The sequence below is a fragment of the Diaporthe amygdali genome (genome assembly GCF_026229845.1).
Source record: "Diaporthe amygdali strain CAA958 chromosome Unknown NODE_11_length_1138210_cov_64_948100, whole genome shotgun sequence".
NCBI classification, from domain to species: domain Eukaryota; kingdom Fungi; phylum Ascomycota; class Sordariomycetes; order Diaporthales; family Diaporthaceae; genus Diaporthe; species Diaporthe amygdali.
The window spans coordinates 760,802-783,968 of record NW_026517031.1 but is presented as its reverse complement, the minus strand read 5'-3'; the positions used below and the strand labels follow the sequence as shown (position 1 = coordinate 783,968).

Genomic DNA, 23,167 nt, shown 5'->3' with positions numbered 1-23,167 from the left:
TGTACAGAGATGCGGTTATCTGTACAGTAGTGGTAGTGTACAGTAAGTAGATACTATGTGACTGGGGCCAAGCCAGCCAGGGCGCTCGCCTCTCGTCTCGTCTCCTCCCCTCCCCTCCCCTCCCCTCACTGCTCAGCCCTCTCCGCTTCCCCAAGGCCCCGTTCCCATGTCAGTTTGCTGCAGAACATTCCTGGCCCCACCGAACGGGCCCAGGACCTGATGGGTCGAGAAATGGCCCTTTCGCTTCGTGCTGTGCCTGAATCTGGATGCGACCGTGGGCCATGGACCCGGTCTTTTGCGGCGGGTACCTGGCAGATATGATGTGATACAGAGCTGAGAGACTCGCCCGCCCCGGGACTAAAGTCCGAAATCTGAGCCTTACTGAGTTGTGGCGCTCATGCAGGTGATTTGGTGTACTGTAGATCGCGGATAATCAATCCACAGTACAGTACGGAGTACGCGCGGGACAGGCTGCGTGTGGACTGCTTGCTGCGTATACACGGACCTGCGCGCTAGGAAAGCAAGCAACTGGCACCTCCCATGCACACATCGTTGCATTGGGCATGAGGTGACAGGTAACGGAGGCGACCAGCCCAGGAACCGCCGTGACGTTGAAACTTTTGAGGCACAAATTTAATTTGGGGGTCCCTGCCAGCTTGCCAGCTTGCGCGGATTTTTAAAAGAACGGAAAGGGGTTGGCTGTTGATGCTGTTGTTGTTCGATGATGATGGTGGTTGTGCGAATGATGACGGCGAGTGGGTGTAGCATGTGGCACTCTCCCTCTGTGATTCCTGCCGCGTCCCGTCCTATCAATCCTGTCTCTAGCTGGCGGCGCCTGTCATAACATCGTCACCTTGACCCCATGTGCTGGTTGGTCTGCAGGACAAGATGAGGGTTCTTCTCAAGCAGACATGATACGAGGCGATACGGACAAGGGAAAATAAAAGTCGAAGTGGTAGATACTGTGCTGTGCTATGTGTGTCACTTGAAACAGGAGACAGGACCAGGAAGAGGGATCCGAGCCCCTCACACCCAAGAGAGATGTTGACAGCAAGAGACAGCCAGCCTCGTCCGATTGGGTGGCCCCACACACTGCCCAGTTGGCCTCAAAAGGCAAGTGCACAGGGAGAGCACGGGCGCTCATGGGCCACAGCACGAGCACGAGCGCCGAGAGACCCACCCCCTTTTAGGGAAGGGGGCAGTTCGTGCGCCACCTGCTCTGCCAGGTCTGCGAACCCAGGGCCCCCAGGGTTCCCAAGGTACTGAGGTACCTGGGCCAGCTAGGCCACCCTGGGCATCCCATCCTCTTGCCCACCCCCCTCTCCCCTCCCCCCCAGACCACCGTACCTTGCACGATGCAACAGTGGGCAGGCCACAGGCGACTTCCGTAGGGCGGGCTGCAGCTGCAGCTGCCAGAATAGCGTGGGCGGGGAACGTCCCAGGCGTCCCGGCCATTCGGCTCTTTCCCTGACGAAAACGTGGCCAACGGCTGCTTTCTGCCGTGTGGAGATCCCGTTATCTGCATATTATACCTGTAACCAGGTAATTCAAAGTCTGCTCAAAGGGTACGGTAGCATTCGCCCACGCACACTCACAATTCTCAGCCCCTGCGCCCCAGCCTCCAGCCTCACCTTGCCTGCTTGTCCTGGTGGGCAATTTAAATGGTTATTTACCAACGGTGATCTCGTCGCAACACCCAAGATTGGCGAAAAGTCGGCCCGCCAGACTGCCTTTGAGGAGCTGCCGTCCTCAACACAGTATCAGTGGCACGTGCATGCAGGCCACATTGTGCAGTGTGGGCGAAGCGAGCCTCGCCACCTACCTGCCTACCTGCCTACCTGCCTACACCGTACATGCCGACACCGTATGTCGATCTGTATGCTGCATAGGTATGCAGACGAACACCACACACAGGAGGAGCATATTATCGTGTCGTGTCACGCCGTGGAGCCGTGGCCAGCTGCCCATTGGCCAATTGACCACAGCAGCAGGCGGCCAATGATAATAATAACAACAAGGCCACCTGGGAGCTCTCCCTGTCCGGGGGGCGCTCAGCCCTCAGCTGCAAGTCATACCTACGCCTACATGGTACATGATACGTTTCCCCATCTTGACTCCCAGCCTGGTTCCCCAGACTTGAAACTGGCTTTGTCAGTGGCACCTCGGGCCTCAGATCTCACAGACTCGGACCGGCCAACGTCTCGGAATTAAGCTTCGAGGACGCCTGGCTTAGGTTTCCACTGTCGCCAACGTGACCGCAAACGGCTAGGAACTAGCTTGTGGCCGTCCCTCGCAGGCGGAGCGAAAGGCAGCTCGCGCATGCTGCCAAATGCCAAATGCCAAACTGTAAGCAAGCAAATCGTACGACACGCACTCAGTACTGTGTACACTGCGTGGGTGTCAAAAGCAAGCTTCGACGGGACTGACTGCCGCTTAATCTAGCACCAGGCACACACGCACCACATGACATGATGCGGCCGGTCAGCGCGCCCGATCATCAAGTACCGTCCAGGGATTCGCAAAGCTGGCTCGGCTCCGTCCCGCCGCAGGCTGGGTTTGGCGGTGGTTTTTGCTTTGCATGGTTGGCTACCACGGTAATCGAAATTGTGCCTAGCACCATGTACTATATGTACATGTACTATCTATGCAAAGAGAGGCAATCGCATCGATCGAGCCATGTGGCCTGTCGTCCCTCGTCCCGGAACACCTACCCACGAAACCAAAAGCCAGCCTTACCGCCCAGCCTGCGGTAGGCATAACGTTGGGCCCTGGAAATCAGCTCGGGGAACCACGACAAAACTCTCTGGATCCTTCCAGGGCCAACAAGGTTTTCAAGGATCAGAGAGGACCAAATGGCTCAAGGGCCCCAACAGCTCCAACAGCTCCAAGGCCAGGTTGCACCGGAGACAGGTACCTACCAAGTACCTACCATCCGACAAGCGCTGTTGCGCCCTCGGCTTCCCTTCCGGGCTCCGGCAGTCGCCTGACAAAGCCTTTTGAGGAGCCAACCAGCAAGCATGGAGGCCGTTGCCCGGGGAGGGCGCTTGTCTCGAATGGCGACAGGGGTCTTCCATGGCTCAGGGACAACTTTCGAGACCTGATTGACTGATTCCGAATTGCCTTTTCAACACCGCCATTTCTCCCTTTGTGACTCTGCCACCTGTCTGGTCTCCTTTTCGTCCTTCCGAGGCGCTCGTCCTCCACCTGTGGATGGGCGTATGGGTAGGCTTGACATCATCCAGCCCGTGATGCTTCACCACGCCGGCGCTCCGCGAAACTGAGGCTGCCTGACCGCTCAATCCCATCGTCAGGTGTTGTCGGCCGGGCGACGATCGGCAGACGCATTCTCCAGTTCCAATGAAATGCCTGAGACGGGACACGCAGCCAACGAGCAAGCAGCAACCCTCGTCCCGAGAGAGGCGTGGTCCGCAGGCGCCGTCGCTGTCATGCTCTCACATTGGGTCTGCACGCGCGCGGAGCCACCCTGAAATCTAACTCTGGAGGATCAAAAAAGATTGAGACACGAATCCTCATCTCCGCCCGAGCCATATGGCTTCGTGCAGGGACCAGCCCCCAAAGAAACCTTCGACGCGTTCCACAGCTTCCATTGCTTCCATTTTGTTTCCAGCCTGGGGCCAGCTCCACTTTGAAAAACTCCACATAAATTGCCCACATGCCCAGGATGCTTCTCGCTTCGCTGCCCTGCCCTGCCAGCCTGGCCAGCCCAGCCAGCCAGCCAGCCAGGCCTGCGCTGCGCTCGCCGCCGGGGCTTCTCCGGGCGGGTCCTCACCTGGCCCTGCCGTGCTGTGAGCACTGTGGGCTTTTCTGACAGCCTCCTGGGTCCAACGGCTTCTCCGATTCCCCAGAAATCGGTGCTTTCGTTGAGACGGGGCGCGTAACGAGCCCACTTTGTAAATTTGGGAAAACTGAATGACGCCAATAGCGCCAATGCGGGCACGATGCGGCTCATCAATATCTGACGTCGATTCTCGTCGCCCTCGGAAATACCGCCGCCTGACCTCTCTCCCTGGGGTATGTATGACTGTGTCCTAAGGTGTGCGACCTCGCCACAGGTGGTGGCGCCCAGACTCGGAGCACGCTGTCGTGCGAGAAAAGGACCAGGTCGTTAAGCGACAGGGCCACAAGGCAGCTGCGACCAGCCACCGACATATGTCTGTTATCCGCCTCGGTGAAGGTTTCCGAGGCAGTCAAGAATCTCCGACCCGGTTTTTTATGTACCACTGGCCTGCATAGATCGACTATGGACACGTCGGACGAAGTTGTGACCGCGTCACTGGCTCCTGTTTCGCCTGTTGTAGGGGCTGCCAAGCCTCTGATGGTCACTCCGCGGTGGTTCAACATTACTGCAGCCGGCTGTTGAGCCGGCTGATAAGCCGGAGCACAAATGTCACACTGTTACTCCAAAAAATGGCGATGTATGATTTAGCAATGCCAGGCAAGACGGACGGCCGACGCCTCTCGCACCCACCGGATACGGCGTGCACAGGCCGGTCACACGGTCGCAGACGGCCGAAATTCTCAGCCGGGGGCACAAACTTCTTGCTTTGAGACACTGCCGAGCCATGAGTCCCACGACTGAGCTTGAGCCAGAGAGTCAAAGAGTTGTACTGGGTTCTAAGCCTGCGACTAGGATTCTTGTCCGCCGCTAGCATCTCACAACGTCGGCGGATTTGGGGCTCGGTAAATCATTAGCAGCTGTACTGGCTCCAACTTCCATCCAGACAGCGTCATTGTGCCACATCAAAGTCTCGTCGGAACGGCTGTCCACTGTTGAACTGTGCGCGTGTGCAATTATACCGCTAGCCAGTAATTTTCACTATTGACAGTAGTATGCCGGGAACATCACGCCACGAACTACGCACGGCACGGGACGCGATTTGACGGTGGCGGTGTCCATCTGACGTGAGCAAAATCCACAAAGTGCTGGAGCGAACCGGGTCCTTTGCTTTCTCCAGGTGTACAACCTCAACTCGCGGCTCCTTGCACACTAAAGCGAGCACGGAGTACGGCTCGGCATCAGGTGTAAACGACGCCAGGACCGGTCTCTTGACATCGCACTGCAGGACAGGGGTTACAACATGCAGCTATAGGGCATTGAATACTGCCGTGTTATCGTAGTGCGTCGTGCAAAAGGATCGAATCCGCTCAATACCCTATGCCGTATGCATGTCCCCTTCCTTCTCGATATCGTCCCCACTAGTCGTTGTGGATCATTGAAGCATAGCACATATTCCAATCTGCATACGGGTTATTCTAGTCTGAACACAGAGCACCCGTCGAGACCGGTTGAGCATCATTCGTTGCTGAGCTCGGTGAAGTCAGCCGGGCCCTGGTTAAAGTTCGGCATGCAAGCTGTGGACAGGGCTGAGGCGGGAGTTCCGACGTGTCGATGCCCCCCGTCTTCCGGTGACCCCCATCCAGTCCAATCTCAGAAGCATACCGCACCCTTGGAACGACAGACCCGATAGCCTTTGTCCGTGTCTTCATTAAGCTTCGTCCTCGATGGGCAAGATTGCCGCTTGGCCATACGTGCATGGCGCATTAACTATCGCATTCCCTCACCGCTCCAGGGCGTGAGGAGCCGCGACAAGGACTTGACCGAGAGGCAAATGGGTACGGTTCAGGTCAGCTTCATCCGCTCACCTTGGTCCACCCCCTGTCCAAGTCTGATTCCGGTCTCAGTGCTGTGGTCATCTAACAAGGTCCACTTTTGCTTCGTAAGGCCAGGACCCACCTCAGCTGTCAGACTCATCACTTTGACAGGGCGGTCTTTCTACCACCCGGGGCAAAGAGCACAGATTTTATTACCGGAAGGATTTTTGAGATGAGCCTCATGCCAGCCACATGGGAAGGGGCCGCATACTGTGTACTTCTCGCGCCGCAGCATCTAGAACACTCGAATGGACTCCTGGTCTGGGACGCTGTGTTGCCCGGCTGCTTGCGGCCATCCGTTTATGTCTGCAGGACGCAGAATCCCAGATTGGCAGCAAAGTTATCATTTCTAGGTGTCATGCCAACGCCTTGTGGTACAAAGCAGACTAGCGCAGATGCTGTCAACCTGCAGCCCCCATCCTACGTATCCGCATCCGTACCTGCGCCCACCTATCGATCTCCTTAAAACCCATGCTTGGGTCGATCGCTGGGCAGCTGCTATCCTCCTCGAAACGCCTGCTTTGGGTCCCGGTGAGTGGCAGGACAATACGTACGAGGTTATCACCGCCAGTCCACGTCACCAGCCAAGTCAGTCAGCCTGACTGACCTCGAACCCTTGCAATTTGCGGCTCCCATTTCCGGTGCTGGCTGTGCTTGTCGGTTTCGACTCCACGCCTCTTGCCCGGTCGTTGCCAGCCGTGGTTCCCGTGTCATGTCAGCATGCGCGCCTATCCCGACCAGGCGCTGCCGTGGACCGTTGGACAGTCTCACCGGTGTGTGATTTGTTAGGGCAGAAGCAAAGACAAAAATGAAGCAGCAACTTCTTGATGGGCTGACAATGCAAACTAATGAAATCGGGGTGGATCGGAAACTTACTTGCCCTGCAGAGTATTCCAATCAAAAGAATTGCCTACAGAGTAGCAGCGCTAGAAGCTGCCTCGTGATGAATGGGCATCTCGCAACTCGAGGTTGGGTAGCCACGGCCCGGCTCTTCTCCATACTGCATCAAACCGTCCCGTGATGCCTGGCGGTGAAAGTCACGGCCGGTACTTTCGAGGTACCTGCACCTGGGGCCGTGCCAACGTCACCTTGGTAGCGTTATGCAGCGAAAGGGATGATGACGGACTGGGTATCCCAGCAGCCTGCATCACGTTTTGGACAGGGGAGAGGGTTCTTGGGGATCCAGATCCTCTTGATTAGAAACGACATGGGCCCACCCACTCCAAAAGTCAATCCAAAGTCCAGTCCCACCATAGGGCAGCAAACGCAAATTTTCCCAGAGAGAACAGCACGGCGCGCGCACGCACGTACTTGGTGTGCGTCTGCGTCGTCTCCAAGTCCGACCTTCGCTCCCGCTCCCCCCCGCGGAGGCCATGGAGCTATCTCTCGCGAGAGCCCATGTGCCACTATCCCGGCCCTGGTCTTGGTGCTGGACTGGCAAGTGTGTCCGTCCGTCTGTCTTTCTGTCTGTCGGCAGGGAACAAGCTCATGAGCTGAACAGGTACGAAACCACGGCTATGGGAATGGTCCCACCCTATCCACACTGCTTTTTCTGGCCCTGGTCTCTCACAGTCCCTTCACCGTGTCCACGCCATGTCCCAGCCTTCCCTGTCAATGTCCATCATCCCGGAGCGTTCCCCCATCGACAACTTGCTGGCTCCCTGGCAGTGCCAGGCCTCGCAAATGTAAAGCCTGTTCCCCGGGAGGATGATCGCTCGCCGCGTTGTCCGTCATGCTGAGCCCTCTCAGTCACCGCCTGTTTCATTTCCTTCTGGATATTTTCCGAGAAAATAAAGTGTTTCCTGCTACGTATCCCTGTCCTGTTCGTCGGGTCTGACGGTACGATGTACTATGTACCGCCGCCCGGCCTCCCTCCCCTTGTGTCATACATATCTCGACCCTCTCCCTCCGCATACTTATTCTGCTGGCTCTTCTCTTGCGTTGCTACTGTTCCATGACCCCTCTTTCATAATTCTTGTGTGTCCGAGTTCGAGAACCACCATACAGCGTCCTGATCCCGCTGTTCTGTGTTGGCATTGCATCACCCCGTGCCAGTGTTGGAGCATTTAGAATCGTCCACAACCGCTTCCTATTGCATAGACCTGCGGCTCCACAGCCACCACATCTCACTTATCCCACGACCCGTGTTCGTGATTGCTCCTGTCCGTTACACCAGACTCGCCCTGTTTACCACAGACGAGGCGGACTAGCACCCTTCACCGAGCTCTGAGAAACATTATATGTTCCCGTCACTCAGTAGCATCCGCACACTACACCTTCCCCTCGAAATCTCAGGATAGACACCATACTTGAGAACACATCCTGACGGATGACCCACAATCAATAACCCCCACAAGCGCAATTTGAAGTGCAAAGATGGCCTCAATGCGTCGAAACGTCCCAGGCCGTCGGGCCATGAAGCCCACGCCCGCTTTTCCCTCTAGACAAATGCTCGTCCTCGGTACGTTACATGCCTAGTTTGCGGCAGTCTCCAAACATGAGACGGGAGCAGCCCATACTCGCTCATTATTGAGCACTATGTACTGACAAGGAAATTTAGCCATGTGCCGGATTTGTGAGCCCATAGCGTTTATGTCAATATTCCCGTACATCTACTACATGGTACGGGATTTTGGCGTAAACGAGAAGGACATCTCCTTTTACGCCGGAATGGTGACCTCGGCTTTCACCTTTGCCGAGTTCTCGACGGGCATGCTATGGGGACGACTGAGCGACAAGATTGGCCGGAAACCCGTCCTGCTTACCGGCTTGGCCGGCACCGCCATAAGCGTCCTGATCTTTGGATTCGCGCCCAATATCTGGGTGGCTCTCATCGCAAGGGCATTGGGCGGTCTGTTGAACGGGTAAGTTCAGTCAGCGCGCCCTGTGCAAGAAATCGAGAAACTGACTCGCTCTGAAGCAACATTGGCGTACTACAAACGACCGTGGCCGAGCTTGTCACTGTCAAAGAACATCAGCGTAAGTTGGCAATGAATCTTATTCCGCTAACGGACTTCAAACTGATATCAAGCAGCCCGTGCGTACACGATCATGCCCTTGGTCTGGTGCCTAGGATCCATCGCCGGACCCATGATTGGCGGCAACCTCGCGAGGCCTTGTGCCAACATGCCAAACATCTTCCCGGCCGGATCGATCTGGGAGAAATATCCCTACCTGCTACCGAACCTGTTCAGTGCGGCAACTTGCGTTTTTGGTGTTGTCATTGGAATCCTGTTCCTCGAGGAAACGCACGCCGACAAGAAGAACCGCCACGATCCGGGACTCGCCCTTGGCAAATGCATCACGCGGCGCTTCTCGCGGAAGCGCGAGGACCTCAAGGATGACAGTATTTCCGAGACTTCCTCCCTGCTCAGCCGCCACGAGAGCCTTCCAGACTACCGAACAACAGAGAACTCACCAGTGCTTTCGTCAACTCCTGCGGCAGATATGGAGGCGCAACCCCTGCTCGACACAGATGTGGTCGACAACCGTCTGCGATCATCAACCAAGAGGACTGAGAAGGCCAGCATTCCCGCCAGAGAGGCTTTCACGAGGCCTGTGATCATGAACATTGTGTCATACGGAATTTTGGCATTGTAGGTGGCCCTGAGGATTTGTGACCGTCTGTTGCAAGCTAACAATTCTTGTTTAGCCACACCATGGCTTTCGACCAGCTATTCCCCGTATTTCTCAGCTCGCCCACACCGAAGGAAGCGCAGCCGATCTCCCTTCCGTTCAAGTTCGTGGACGGGTTTGACTTGGACCAGAAAACGATCGGCCTGATCCTGTCCGTCCAGGGCATCTACCAGCTCTTCGCCACCGTCTTCCTCTTCCCATTCGTTGTTAAGCGCATCGGGACCCTCCACCTCTTCCGCCTCCTCGCCATGACCTACTTCTTCCTGTACTTCTTCACGCCGTACCTCGTCCTCCTGCCCGACAACCTGCGCATGATCGGCGTGTACGTCGCAGTGGTCTGGCGCTGCACGTTCTCCTCGATGGCCTACCCCAGCAACGCCATCCTGCTCACGAACTCTGCACCGACCCTGCAGACGCTGGGGACGATCAACGGAGTGGCGGCCTCGACGGCGAGCCTGTGCCGCGCCTTCGGGCCGACCATCACGGGCGCCCTGTACGCGGTGGGCCTGTCGACCGGGTACTCGGGCCTAGCGTGGTGGTGCAACGGCTTCGTCACGATCGCCGGCGCTTTCTTCAGCTTCCAGATCACGGAGCCCAAGGGCCGCATGGACGCCGAGAAGGTCGACGAGGACGAGGAGGCGGCCAACGAGGCGGCCACGGTGGCGGCCGCCAGCGAGCTGCAGCCCGAGGTCGTGCCCGGGCGACTGAGCATCGACATGGTGCGGCGCGCGAGCCAGGTCGACCTGTGAGCTTGACAAGGCCCGCCCTACACAACACACATTTACACACAGACCGACTGTGACCGCGACAGCAAAGAAAATTTGCAAGGCGAATCGACATGCCCGCAACGGACGACTGGTCAGGAGCTGCAGGGCTCCTGCGAGACTAATGCCGACTCACGAATTTCTCTACTTTTTTCCCGTCTTTACTTTTGCCTCCTTTTTTTTTTGGGGCGAAACGGCTTGCGTTTAATGGAGTGGTAGACTGGGTCACGGGGTTTCTTTTCCCCATGCTATTTTCTGGACCATTTCCTCCTTTTCTTTACTTTTTTTATTTATTTCTTCCTCCCAGAAGGATGGATGGAGCACGGAGCAACACAAAAAAGACGGTCCACCGGGTACGATCCCCATATCACTTTTTCCGATTTCACATCTCGGATTTTACTTTTTTCATCTTTTCTTTTGCCTTGCTTTATCCGGAACCCCTGCCAGGCGGAGGAAGAGAGATTTTTCTTCCTCTCCCTCTGATCAGAGCGCGAGCGCGAGACCAAGAGTTTTTGGGGGACAAAAAAAAAAGAGACGGTTTCTTTTTTGGTGGGTCAAGAGGGATTCGTTCGGGCAAAGAGAAAATTTGGGGGCACATTGGGAAAAGCAAGGGAAATCATTTTATCGTTCGAGATGGTTGTATTTGTTCGGACACTTTTTCCCCAAGTCCATTTTTTTTATTGTATGTTTCGAGCACGGCGCCCAGGGAAAAACAACAGACATCACAGCCAACAACAGGGGAAACGGCTAGGGTGCAGGGAGGGATGGATTGGGAACCAGTAATAGGGCATTTTCCTTTTTTATTTTCTTTTTCCTCGGACGGAATTGGGACGGACTTGGGTTTAGGCTTGGTAGGATTTTGGATTGATCCGGGTATCACGGGTACAACGGAGGGAAAGCACTGCTACCTTGAGCAGTAGCAGCAACAGCAGACAGATTTTTCGCTTCGACTGGCATTGGATATGGACAGGTTTCATTTCCTTGTTTCTTCATGGGTTTTTGTTTTTTTGGCTTTCCCTCTTGTTTCCTCTCTCACCTCATGGCAAAGCAACGCATATGGTCACATTTCACCGAGTCTGCATGTCGTCTTACAATTTCCATAGAAGACATTGTTCATGATACCAGGGCCCCCCACAGGAGGATCTCCCCAGCATTATTTTTAACTTGCCAATGATATTGCATATCTCGACTCTCGCTGTCTCTACTTGCTCATACTGTGTCTGCCTTCTACGCATTGTGCATGGCTTTTTTGGGTTTTTTTCAGCTGTTTTGAGCCGGGCCGAATCAGCGTGACATTCCGCCGGCGACTTTTTTGGTGAGTCGCGCCGCAACCTCACGGGCCCCCCATCGGATGCCCTGGGGGAGAGTTGGGTTGGGTTCTGGACCTGCACACTGCGGCGCGGCGTGGGCGAGGCTAGGCCCAGCGCAGGGGCAAAGCCGACAAGCTTTTGGTTGAAACGCGATTGCGGCTGTTGTTGTTGTTCACTGCGCCGAGGCTATGAAAGGGGGTGCGCGGTTGTTGGAGGGTTTCTTGGTCGCGAGTTCGGGTCCGGGGCCCCTGTGCGTGCATGATATTTCCCGAAGGAATATAACTCCGGCGCACGTCGTGTCGTCATGGGGGTCTTGGGGCGAGTATTGTCTTGTCCAGTGCATCATCTGCATCATCTGCATCATCTAGGCAATGGTCTTTGTCGTCGCAGCCAGCCCCTTGGCCGCGTCCTCCCTGACGAGTGCATCCAGACGGTGAGAAAAAAAACGGACGGATAGTGCGGGACGGACGGAGGTACCCGGCTGCTATTTGTTGCCAACGCCCAGGTTTAGAATTGGTGGTGATGAGTCCATCGGTGGGCTGGTGGGTAGACTGGTCCAGACCGAACCTTGTTTCCAGGCGAGATGTCCCGGAAGCCTGGGTTAAGAGCCGGTGAGGCTGCTATAGCACATGTTGGAGTGGATCATATTGACATTGATATGGTATGATTTGATATGCCTGTGCATACAGTATGCCTATGCCTATGCCTATGCCTAAGCCTAAGTCTAAGCCTATGCCCGTAGGTAACCTGCACGGTTTGTTGTTAGAGTGGCATTGGAGTATGGGCATGTACGGCACATGCAATTGACGCGCCCCTAGCCTCCATCGAGTTAAGCGCACAGAGAACAGAGCAGAGGTGAGGAGACGAGGAGATGAGGAGACGAGGAGCCATCTCCCAAGTCGAGAGGAGGGGAAGTTCCTCACCGGTACCATAGCCACAGGCCCCCACCCCACCTCCGTCCATCAACGTCAATTGACCTCAGGCCGGTTGTACATAGTAGAGTACAGTAGATACCCAACCCAACGCACAAGCTGAGCTGATGACGGTGCGGGCTGCCCAGGCGGACGATGGAAAAACGAGGCAACGGAGGCGGCCAATGAGGTGTAAGCCATTGCTTATCTCCATTGTAGATTGTGGGTTCTGATAGACGAGAGAGGGTCAGAGGGTCAGAGGGTTAGGGAGGACTCTTCTTTTTCTTGTTGTGGAAAAGGGTGGACATGGGGGGCTCCCCTCTTTTTCCCCCCCTTGTCCCATTGTGCATGCATATGTGTACTGTATGGACTCGAGAGGCGGGCAGAGGCGAGCGCCAGGTTCAGGTTCAGGCGGGGCGGGGCGAGGCGTGGCGAGGTGAGGCTCTCTGTCGGCCTTGTGGCCACCTGCTCATCTCGCATTTGTGTCGCGGCTAACTGTGTCAATGTGGTGGTGATCTGCTGGGTGCGTAGCCTCGTAAAGGGAAAGGGCTGAGGAGAGTTCGCGCCAGCTCAACCACAGATCTCAATCTCAATCTTATCTTATCGTAGATGGTGAAGAAAAAAAAAAGCCCCGACTTGCTGGTTCTGTGGTGCTTTTGCTGTACTGTAGGATAGATAGTCCAAGTCCAATAGTCCAATAGTCCACTGCTGTGGGCACCTGTCCTCCTCTGTCTGTCTGTTGTACGGAGAGGAGAGTCTCTATCTGCTCTATCTGCTCCTCTATCTGCTCCTCTATCTGCTCCTCTATCTGCCCTCTATCTGCGCTGCACATGCTTAGGCCCTTTGCGCAACCGACCACCGCAAATCCATTCGAGGGCGAACAAGCAACCCTCCCACTGTGTAACCTTGCCTGCCCAACCCTCCTCACGTCGAGCTGTTGGAGCCCGTCGGAGCCCTTCCAGAAGCTATCGGTCCAGTCCTCGACCTCAGAGTCCGTCGCCTACGCCGCCTACCCGCCGACCGCCCATTCAATTCCGGATGAGACAAGACGCCACAAGCTTATCACCGGGTTAACACTTGGGCGCTGAACCTAACGGGTCCCTGGATTGGAGCTGCAAATGATGGCCCATTCAGCCTCGATTGCGACCGCTTGAGAATACATCCGCCACCGCGGACCAGCCACCGACACAAGCCAGACCAAACTCCCTTGCCACCCGACAAGCAGACACAGGCCGGTCCGGACGACAACACGATTGACACCAGACGACACCAGACCAGACCAGATCAGACGAGACGACACATTGCACGGCAAGACTACCTTCTTTTCCTTGGCCTGCACCCAGCCGACCAGTCTGCCATTACGTAAACCATCCAGCCATCGCCATCATCCTCGTCCAAGCCCGAGTCCGAGTCCGAGTCCAGGTTGAGAGGGAAGCCGGGCGTTGACCAGGAATGGACGCCGGCTGAAAGAGGAGGAACAAGAACCAGCTCCGTTTCGAGGCATCTGCCTCTGCTCCGTCCACGACTCGCACGGGGATCCTCCCGTCGCACCGCAAGAGGATGCCGGAGAACTCCTTGCCTTCTCCGCAGATGCATCCAGCTAAGCGGTTGCGGCAGTCCTCGCCCGAGCGGCGGTCTGACAAGGACTCTCCCCCCTCCCTCAACGTCGCAACTTCCGGGCCGTCCCCCGCCACCAGCGAGCAGCACGGCGATGGAGCGCCGCTGAGCGCGGGCCTCGCCGGCAGCACGAAGCAGGACGGCGGTAGTGCCAAGGTCGGCCAGAGCAGCAACTTCCGCAACGTCAGTGCCTGCAACCGCTGCCGCCTCCGCAAGAACAGGTGCGACCAGAAGCTACCGAGCTGTGCGAGTTGCGAGAAGGCCAATGTTGCCTGTGTTGGGTACGACCCCATAACCAAGAAGGAAATCCCCCGCAGGTGAGTAATCATGTACCTTGGCTCGTCTTCTCTGCACGCAGAAGAGCCTAGAGGTTGACCCTACGTACAGTTATGTCTTCTATCTCGAGACGAGGGTCGACCAGCTCGAGGCGCTCTTGCGCACGAATAACATCTCGTTCCCTCCAGCCAACGACCTGGAGCATTGCTCGCGTATGGGCGTCGAATCCGCGTCCGTAAGGTCTCCAACCGAAGCCGCGGGACCCGCACCTTCAGATACCATGGACAGCATCACCGCGGTGGGCAGCACTGGTGACAGAAGTGACGAGGCCAGACTGCAAAGGCTGGTATCAAAGTCAGACATCACACACGGCAAAGAAGGCACAGCCAACCCGCGGTACCTTGGGTCAACATCTGGTGTCTCTTTTGCCCGGGTTGTCTTTGCCGCCGTCCAGTCGTCCGTCAATGAAAACAAGTCTACTTCTGACAAGGCCGGAGTGCGCCCTTACAAGCCCGTGGCTGGTAACTCAAATTCTGGTATTGGTACTACGATGCGAGATTCTTTTTTCGGCCTGCACACGAAACCTACCATTCATCCTGCACCCTTCCCGGACAAGGAGGTCGGTATGGCATTGATCAATCTGTACTTCGAACACGCGAATCCCCAGATACCCATCCTGCACAAGGTCGAATTTATGAAGATGTTCGAGCAGGCATACGATGATGAAAACCCCCAGCGGGGACCCAAAGAGTTATACATGTTGAACATGGTCTTCGCAATCGGCGGAGGCATCATAATGGGAGCCATGGCCAAGACGGAGACACAGAACAGCCAGGCAAAACCAGGCGAGGGCAAAATGTCCTCGAGACAAGCGCAACCCGAGGAATACCACGCGAGCGCTATCGTCCACCTCGAAGCCTGTCTTAACAATAGCGGAGGCGGATTAGAGGAATTGCAAGCGGTATTGCTGCTGGCAAATTTCGCGTTGCTCAGACCTGTTCCACCGGGCCTGTGGTACATAGTCGGCGTCGCTGTCAGACTTGCGGTCGATCTTGGGCTGCATTACGAGGACGGCAAAGATGTCGACGCCGGCCTGAAGGAGGTCTCCGGGCCACAGCACGAGATGCAACAGCGTGAGCGTGGAAGAAGAGAGTTCATCCGGGATGTCAGAAGACGACTCTGGTGGGCTACTTATTCTTTCGACCGCCTAGTGAGCATTTGCGTGGGAAGACCGTTCGGCATTTCAGATCAAGTCATCACGACTGAGTTCCCGTCCATCCTAGAAGATGTATATGTCACACCCGAGGGATTCAAAGAGCCACCTCCCGACCTCGCCTCTCAGCCCACATACAAACTTGTCGCCCACCACTACTTCCGCCTTCGCCTGTTGCAGTCAGAAATCCTTCAGGTATTACAATATCAACAGGCTCAAGCTGCAAGGGCTTCGGGACAAAACGTCAAGAACCCTTACATGCACACAAGCCTCCCTTCCCCATTCCTCTCAAAGTATGAATCCTTCCGAGCATGGCGAATAGATATCGACAAGAGGTTATACCACTGGAAGGAGTCCGCACCAACCAAGCAGCACACTGGTGTCGGTTTCTCTACAGAATTTCTCGATCTCAATTACTGGCAGGCTGTTGTAATGCTGTACAGACAGAGTCTCAGTGTGCCTGCAATGTTCGAGGGCGAGTACAACACGTCCATGGAAGTCAACAGCCCCAACGTTCACAACGCCGAGCTTAGGGAAGACGAGGACAGAATATATCTGAAGGTTGCAGAGGCTGGACAGAGAATAATGCGGCTGTACAGGCAATTGCACATTGCCGGTGTTATTAACTACACTTACCTCGCCACACACCACATCTTCATGGCGGGTATATCATATTTGTACGCGATATGGCACTCACCGATCGTGCGGAGCCGTCTTGTAAGTACTGCCCCCTGAATCTGCAGGTGAATTTCTACTGACAAACACAGACGATGGACGAAGTCGATTTTACCATTCTCGCCGCAACATCTGTCTTTACAGATCTCAGCGAAAAGTGTCCTCCAGCAGAGGCATGTCGCGACGCAATTGACCGCACTGCAAGGGCGACAATAAGAATGGCGAATTCCACCGGTGGGTTCGGCCAGGTTCTCCCACGGAAACGGGCAGGGTCAAGGGGGAGCGTGGACCATCGTGACTGGGCAGCCAGGAGCGACACGGCTTCCACCAAAGGGCAAAGGCACCCACACCATCAGGGAGGGGATGAAAACAGCCTCATGTCGGCGTCTCAGTACGGCCTGCCGGGCATCACGGACGCTTACGCCAACGCGTCATCGAGTTCCCACCTGCCGCCGATACAGTCAGCGATACAGCGGATGAACTCCCTTCCGAATCTTAAGGCAGAATCGGACGGTTTCTCCATGATGCGGTCCGTCCCTGGCCAACCGCGCAGCAGCGGCACCGCGCCCGAGGTCGGCGGTAGTCCCGACACGTCCGCGATAGACCCGTCCCTACTGCCGTCCCCGACCGCGGTGCGCACGCCACCCGGAGGGGCCGGCGTGGGATCGCCCTCGTCCAACGCCACGGGACCCGCAGCCCGCCGCGGCAACATGGCCCAGCTGCCGACAGCTACCACAGCCGCACAGATGGCGGCGTACCTCGCGCACTCGCAGGCGCCGCACCAACAGCAACACCAGCAGCAGCAGCAGCAACAACAACAACAGGCGGGGGGCTATTCGCCGGCCCGGCAGTTGAACTTTGGCGAGCTGCAAGGCATGGACTTCCTCAACCAGGTCACCGGCACCGCCAACGGGAACCTGCCCGAAGGCGTCGAGGAGCCCTCCAACGGAGACTTTGGCTTCGGCCTGGGCTGGGAGGGCCTGCACCATGACTTCAGCGACGGGCAGCAGTATGACCTGTTCGACGGTTTCTTCTTCGGTGGCCAGCAGGGTGGTGCTGGGTCGAACGGGGTGCTATGATTGACTGATTGACTCAATGGCTGTGACTGGTTGCTCTTTGGTGATAGTGACGGTGACGACCACGAGGAGGAAGAGAAGGAAAGAGAGAAAGAGGCCATGAGAATGAGGATGAAACCAACGACGACGACGACAACGACAACAACAAAGTGGTGCGTGTGGCGGGTTGGCAGAAGAAAGTAATGATGATATCCTGTAGCGTGCGCGGCAGAGCTGGCACGTCTTTTTGTTCCCGACCATACATGCCTTGTTTATCAGACAGACAGACTACCAGGTCTTCAGTGTGTATATGGGTTGGACCGGTGGAAAGAGAGGGGCGGGGGGCTCGGCCGTTGTCCTTTTCTGTTTTCCTCCTTATTGTCTCGTTGTTTCTCCTCATATGCTGCCCATTTATACCCTCCTGCCCTTCGCGGTGGACGTCTCTTGGGCCTTGTTTTCTTTTTATCCTCCATTCGACTTGTTCCTCCCCATCTTTATCATGATCACTATCGTCATTGTCGCCATCATCATCATCATCACCATCACCCATCATACTTATCAGCGACATATCATGGTCGGACGATGAAACGGATGAGGAACGAACGAACGAACGATTGATGGTTGGGGCTGCACGCACCCGCTGTGGCTCGGTAGCATGGGGTGGGGAATTATTCCTCGAGCAATGGCTAGACAGGGTGGGACGTGGAATGCATACCTGTTCAAAGGTTGATGTTGATCAGCAGATGAATTTTGACCCCCAGTCACCGTCACATACACCCACACAACATAGCTAGTGAGGGAGAGTTCATTACTGTGGACAACGTGAAATCGTGATTACGAGCATTCTATGAAAGCGCCATCATTCATCTTTCTTTCCCCTAGATCATGATACAGTGAAAATCCCGGCCAATGATGAAATATAAAAAAAGAAGAGGAGATTTTTGTTTGACGTTTCGCCCACTCAGAAACACCGGCAAGGCAAAGGCAAGGCAAGCGACCCATATCCCAACGCCGGTGACATGCAAGGAGAGTCGGTTTGTGTGTGCCGGGGCCTTCAACGTCCAAAAAAGGCTGCGCAAGGCTGCGCCTGCACACGGCTGTTGAATAACACATCCCGGCCAGGGTATCCCGTGATACGACCGTAAAGCTGGTTTTGCTTTCCGTGTCGTGTTTTATACATCGTCCGCGTCCGAGACGTCGCGACGCCATCATCCGCAGTAGCGAGTTCCCACCACCCAGAGAGTTTCTCTCCCTTTTCTGCTCATCTTTCCCGATTTTGCTTAGAATGCGGCCCGTTCCCTCCGGGCGGGGCGGTCGCGCACATTGCGGCTCGACATCTCAGAGAAGGGGTCCCCATTGTCCCTCGGGCCACGGCCACGGCCGCCGAAGTCACGGCCGCCCCTGTCACCGAACCCTCTACCACCACCTTCTCTGTCCTCACGTCCTCTGGCTTCGTCAATTCTTACGCCCTCTAATCGTCGCAGGCCGGGAATAGCATTTGACATTCTGGGAGACACTCCGGGTGGCTCGCGGAAACCAGCCTGGCTCGTCGCCCACCAGTTCACCGCGTCAACTGTCGACTGGGTAACGCGGCGTTCACTGGTCAAGAGCTTCTCGTATGCTTCCTTCTTGACTCCGAACCGCACACGTCGCATAGAGTTCGCGACTTCGCTAAAGTTTTGCGGGACCGTGGCGGTTTCTGTGTTTTGGGTATCGAAGGAGGCGCAATTCAGACCGTCATGACGTTTGATAGGGAGCCCGGGCAGTCGGCTTCTTGCCTCTGGGATCTCATCTTTCCTCATGATAATCCAGCCTTGCCCAGACTTGTTTGCTCGTCCTGTACGACCAAGTCTGTGGATGTACTGGTCACGGGTCGGTGGTACGCCAAATTGGATGACGTGGGTGACGTTCGGGAAGTCCATGCCTCTTGCGGTCACATCGGTCGAGATGAGGATTGCAGACCGGGCCCTCCTGAAGTTCTCGGCGACTCTCGAACGCTGCCTCTGATCGAGGCCTGAGTGAATCGCATAGGTAGGTGGCAGAGACTGAAGAGAACGGCTCAAGTACTCGAATAACTCGTCCATCATCTTGACAACAGCCGTGTTGTTGAAGAAGCAGATGGCCTTGACAGGGTCAGGGCCGTGCTCGCCTTGCTGTGCTCTCTCAATGATCTCCAGCATGGTGGGAACCAAGTGCTCGAACCCCTCCACAGGGACTATGTGCTGTGGCACCTTCTCATGGGTGGGGGCCTCATCTGCCTTGATAGTTTGCACAAACTGGAAGTTGCTTGCGTCGACGTAGACTCGTGCAATCTGCACGACGTCCTTGGGAATGGTTGCCGAGAACAGAAGGGTTTGGCGCGCTTTCTCCTTGCGGCTAGGCAGTAGACGCACTATTTGTTGGAGTTCCTTCTCGAATCCCACGTCGAGCATTCGGTCGGCCTCGTCGAGAACCAATGCCTCCAGGTTTGGCGCGTCGATGCCGCTGTATTCGTCGCTGAGAAGATCCAGAAGCCGGCCGGGCGTGCCGACCAGGAGATGGCAACCCTCATGTTTGGTCCTGCGCAGCATCATAGACTTGTTCATTCCGCCGACCGCAGTCTGCACCTTGACATTGGTGTGGCGGCAGAGCTTCTGGGCTTCGACGCTAATCTGCTCCGCCAGCTCTCTGGTCGGGGAGATGATGATGGCTCGTATATTTTCCGCGTCGGCCCTGGCAGGACTACGTGTTGCGAGCGAGGGGTCTTTCTGGATGATTCTCTGGATGGTGGGAAGAAGGAAACCAAGCGTCTTGCCAGTACCGGTTCTGGCTTGCGCGACACTGCCCAAGGGGTGGTCAGTCTCAGTTGCGACATAGTGGGTCGACCTAGGGATTGGCGTGCACGGCTGATGCGAAACTTACATATCTTTTCCTTGCAGAGCAGGGTTTATGCTCATGGCCTGGACATCTGTCATAGATTCATAGCGCATGTCGTCGACAATGGCCTTGAGGATGTTGGGGTGTACGCCGAGTGATGATAGGTCGGCAAATCGGGTGATGAGACCAGACTCGTTGCTCGCATTTGGCGCTTCAGCGGCGGCGGCGGCGCTTGAGTAGTTTCTTGCGATGATTTGGCGGCTGATTGAGGTCGCAAGGACGGCTGGCTTGAACGATGCCGACGCTTTGAGGGAGGTGTTGAGTACGAGGCCCGACAGCGAGGAGGGAGAGGCGCGCAGGCCGCGACAGGCTCGGGCCTGTCGCAGCAGCTGTCTCTTCAACATATTTGAGATGGAAGAGATTGAGTGAGAGAGTTTGGACTGATATGGACGGTCAATCAACAGGGCCCCGGAATTTTAGGGACAGAACTTGATTGAGGATGGAAGGCCGTGGCGAGGAGGAATGATCCAAGAATCTCAGCAACGCGAAAGTTTTGCGTAGATGATAGGCGCATCTGGGAGAGGTCGAGTGCGGGTGCAGGGGAACTTCACTGGAAAAAGTCGTTATCGTTATCGATAGGAGGCGACATGCAGCAGTACCCCTGCCAATCCGAGGAAGACCCACTCTCAGCAGCACGTACTAGTGCCAAGTCACTGTGAATCGATTACTCTAGCCACTTTAATATGAATTACTACATAACAGCGCTGCTCTTTTTCACAGTTGCTGTTAGAGCAATAGTAGTTTCAGTGAGAAACCGTTCCAAGGAAAGATCTAGCGATCACGTTGAGCTTCATTTGCGAATATGAGGTGAAATTTATTCCGTGAGAAAAAGAGAGACAGAAAGGGTAGATGGTGTCATGTCCGTGTGTCAGTGTTGACAGCGCTATGGGCTGTATATCTATTGTATATGAACACTTGCTATTTGTGAGCCTTGCCAAGCCAGAATTTAGCTGGAGCAGATTCTTTTCTCTCTTTCTGAGGTTTATAGGACACTCCTGCATATGTTGGAGACCCCAAATATGCACATAAACCAACGCTCAATCGCGCATTCGGAGTAGGGAAAGCATAGGACTCGAGATTCTATCTCTGTTGCTTTTCAGAACTTTAGCATTTTCCTTGGTAAGACCCACCTAACCCGTTCACTGTGAAAGCGTCCAGGGTAAACTTGGTAATATCTTGTTGGAGCATACTGCGCTCATTCTCCCAGAAGTAACCGATTCCTGATAATTGACCAGATTTTACATGTTTCATGACAAGCCTTTGCTCCGGCGACTCTGTTTTTACAGAATTTATACCACATAAGAGTCGCGCAATGATCAACGGAAACACTCCAAAGAGCACAGTAGCCGCTCCCTATCTGTAAAAGGTGTCAACTTTTGTCGTATTCCCTCAAGTCTCGCAATGGAATAGCCAGTCTCAAGATAGCAATCCGCTGAGATCGTATCAGCTATCGTGCGCGTTTTCCATCGCAACTTGTGTTACGCTCAATTCAACGGTTATGATCAAAAATTCATGAGGATCATCATTGTGCACACAGCTCTTCCGTATAAGGCTATCAGCCCGAGCTCGTCGACCCCACGAAGACAACAAGCACAGCAGTGTACGCCAACGTGGCGGACAGGACGTCGCTGGGTTTCTCCAGCCTCCACGAAACCACGAGCCCGACAATAGCCACGCAAACTGTCGTGGTGACGAGTCCCGTGTGGAGCGTAACATGCAACACCATCAGCCACATGGGTCCAAGCAACAGGGAGGCCCCGATCATTGCCAGGAGGACGCGGTCCCGGAAGTCCTGGGCCTTTTTCAACCGCGTCTTCTCGCCCCTTATGCCGCCAATCGGGGCCGAATCGTCCTTCACCTGTTCCACGCGGGTGCACTCCTTCATCTCGCGCGTGTGTAGAGCTTCAGCGCCTCCGACCATCTGCTTGATGACCGTGTCGATCACGTAGCGGTCGACACCTCGCTCGCCCGTGGCCAGGAAGAAGTCTTGGGGGAGCTTGCTGCTTTCTGTCATGTAATCGTAATCCTTCAACCCTTGGACTAATTTCATGAGTTAGATATGAGGTCGGATAGGTCTTGGTCATGCAATCTGTGACCCACTATATTCAGCCAAATCGCTTTCCCAGCCACTGGACTCTCTGCCCTGTGTGTACATGTATACTGCATGTATGATCAACTTGGTATGCAATTTGCGGAGGTGCATTCTTTGCATTTCAGCAAAACTGATACGATATAGCGGCTCAGGGGATTCTTCAGACTTCTGAGTATCATCGTGGCCATCCCTGACCGACTTCTCGTCCTTTGGTCCGGATTTCCCTGTGGCACTGATACCAAACAATCCCCGAAGGAGGCCGCTGGAAAACATACCACTGTGAGCGTCCTTGTTATGTCTGAGTTTGCTTGGCTCAATTGAGACTCACCCTGCCGAATCACCAACAACCTTCCGCAAAAGCTGATCACGGTGGTGATTGATAACCCAGGGCCCCGGATTACCAGGATCAAGCGGTATTCGTCGACTTGAATGTCTGGCAGTGCCTACAAGATCCGGAGCTCGAAACACGGATGTTTTGCCACGGTTCCTGAGCTTAAATCGTCTTCTTGGCCATGGAGCTCTCGTGCTATCACCCGCACTCGCGTAATGCACAGGCGTCTGCGGTCTGGGTGTCGGCTTGAGACCAGCCGCATATCGTGAAGATGAGGCTCTGGATGCATTTCTGCCCACTTCGACATGTGGTGGGGTGTCGCTTCTCCAGCTCCAGGTTCCTGATTCCCTCACTCCCTCTTGGCCAGCGGCGGCGGCGTCTCCATATTCCAGGTCAGCTGATCTTCTTTCGAGACCATCTTCCTGTATTTCTGAGTTTCTTATCAGGAGTGGGACTCTTCTTTGGGGCCCTCTTCGAATTATACTAACCATTCTGGGACTGTCTTGTCCATTCGCGACCCAGCGAGAGCCCTAGCTCAATGTCCTTCTCACAGCCTTCCGAGATATAGTCCCGCATCATCGTCAAGTTTGGTGTCGCATAAGCATGATAAGTTCCTGGAAGCTGAACAACCAAACTTTTATGTTGGATGATTCTCTGGGGCCCACTTTGCGGCTGTGATGAACCCTGGCAACACCGTT

General features: G+C 55.3%; 4 protein-coding genes across 4 annotated transcripts; 2 read left to right on the top strand and 2 right to left on the bottom strand.

The window, feature by feature from the left end:
• Positions 1-8,049: 8,049 nt before the first annotated feature.
• On the top strand, positions 8,050-10,058 carry J7T55_014519 (major facilitator superfamily transporter; the record flags this gene model as incomplete). The annotated part of the gene is made up of 5 exons (XM_053142523.1): positions 8,050-8,134; positions 8,234-8,537; positions 8,594-8,652; positions 8,708-9,269; positions 9,326-10,058. The coding sequence occupies 5 exons, from the start codon at positions 8,050-8,052 to the stop codon at positions 10,056-10,058; spliced, it is 1,743 nt and encodes a 580-aa protein (XP_052994706.1).
• Positions 10,059-13,854: 3,796 nt separating this feature from the next.
• On the top strand, positions 13,855-17,154 carry J7T55_014518 (uncharacterized protein; the record flags this gene model as incomplete). Its single annotated transcript, XM_053142522.1, has 3 exons — positions 13,855-14,228; positions 14,299-16,117; positions 16,168-17,154. 3 exons carry the CDS (start codon positions 13,855-13,857, stop codon positions 17,152-17,154), a joined length of 3,180 nt encoding a protein of 1,059 aa, XP_052994705.1.
• A 1,256-nt stretch (positions 17,155-18,410) lies between these two features.
• On the bottom strand, positions 18,411-20,390 carry J7T55_014517 (tp-dependent rna helicase mitochondrial precursor; the record flags this gene model as incomplete). The annotated part of the gene is made up of 2 exons (XM_053142521.1): positions 18,411-19,950; positions 20,032-20,390. The coding sequence occupies 2 exons, from the start codon at positions 20,388-20,390 to the stop codon at positions 18,411-18,413; spliced, it is 1,899 nt and encodes a 632-aa protein (XP_052994704.1).
• A 1,211-nt stretch (positions 20,391-21,601) lies between these two features.
• On the bottom strand, positions 21,602-23,045 carry J7T55_014516 (uncharacterized protein; the record flags this gene model as incomplete). The annotated part of the gene is made up of 4 exons (XM_053142520.1): positions 21,602-22,086; positions 22,276-22,400; positions 22,467-22,899; positions 22,958-23,045. 4 exons carry the CDS (start codon positions 23,043-23,045, stop codon positions 21,602-21,604), a joined length of 1,131 nt encoding a protein of 376 aa, XP_052994703.1.
• Between the last annotated feature and the right edge of the window lie 122 nt (positions 23,046-23,167).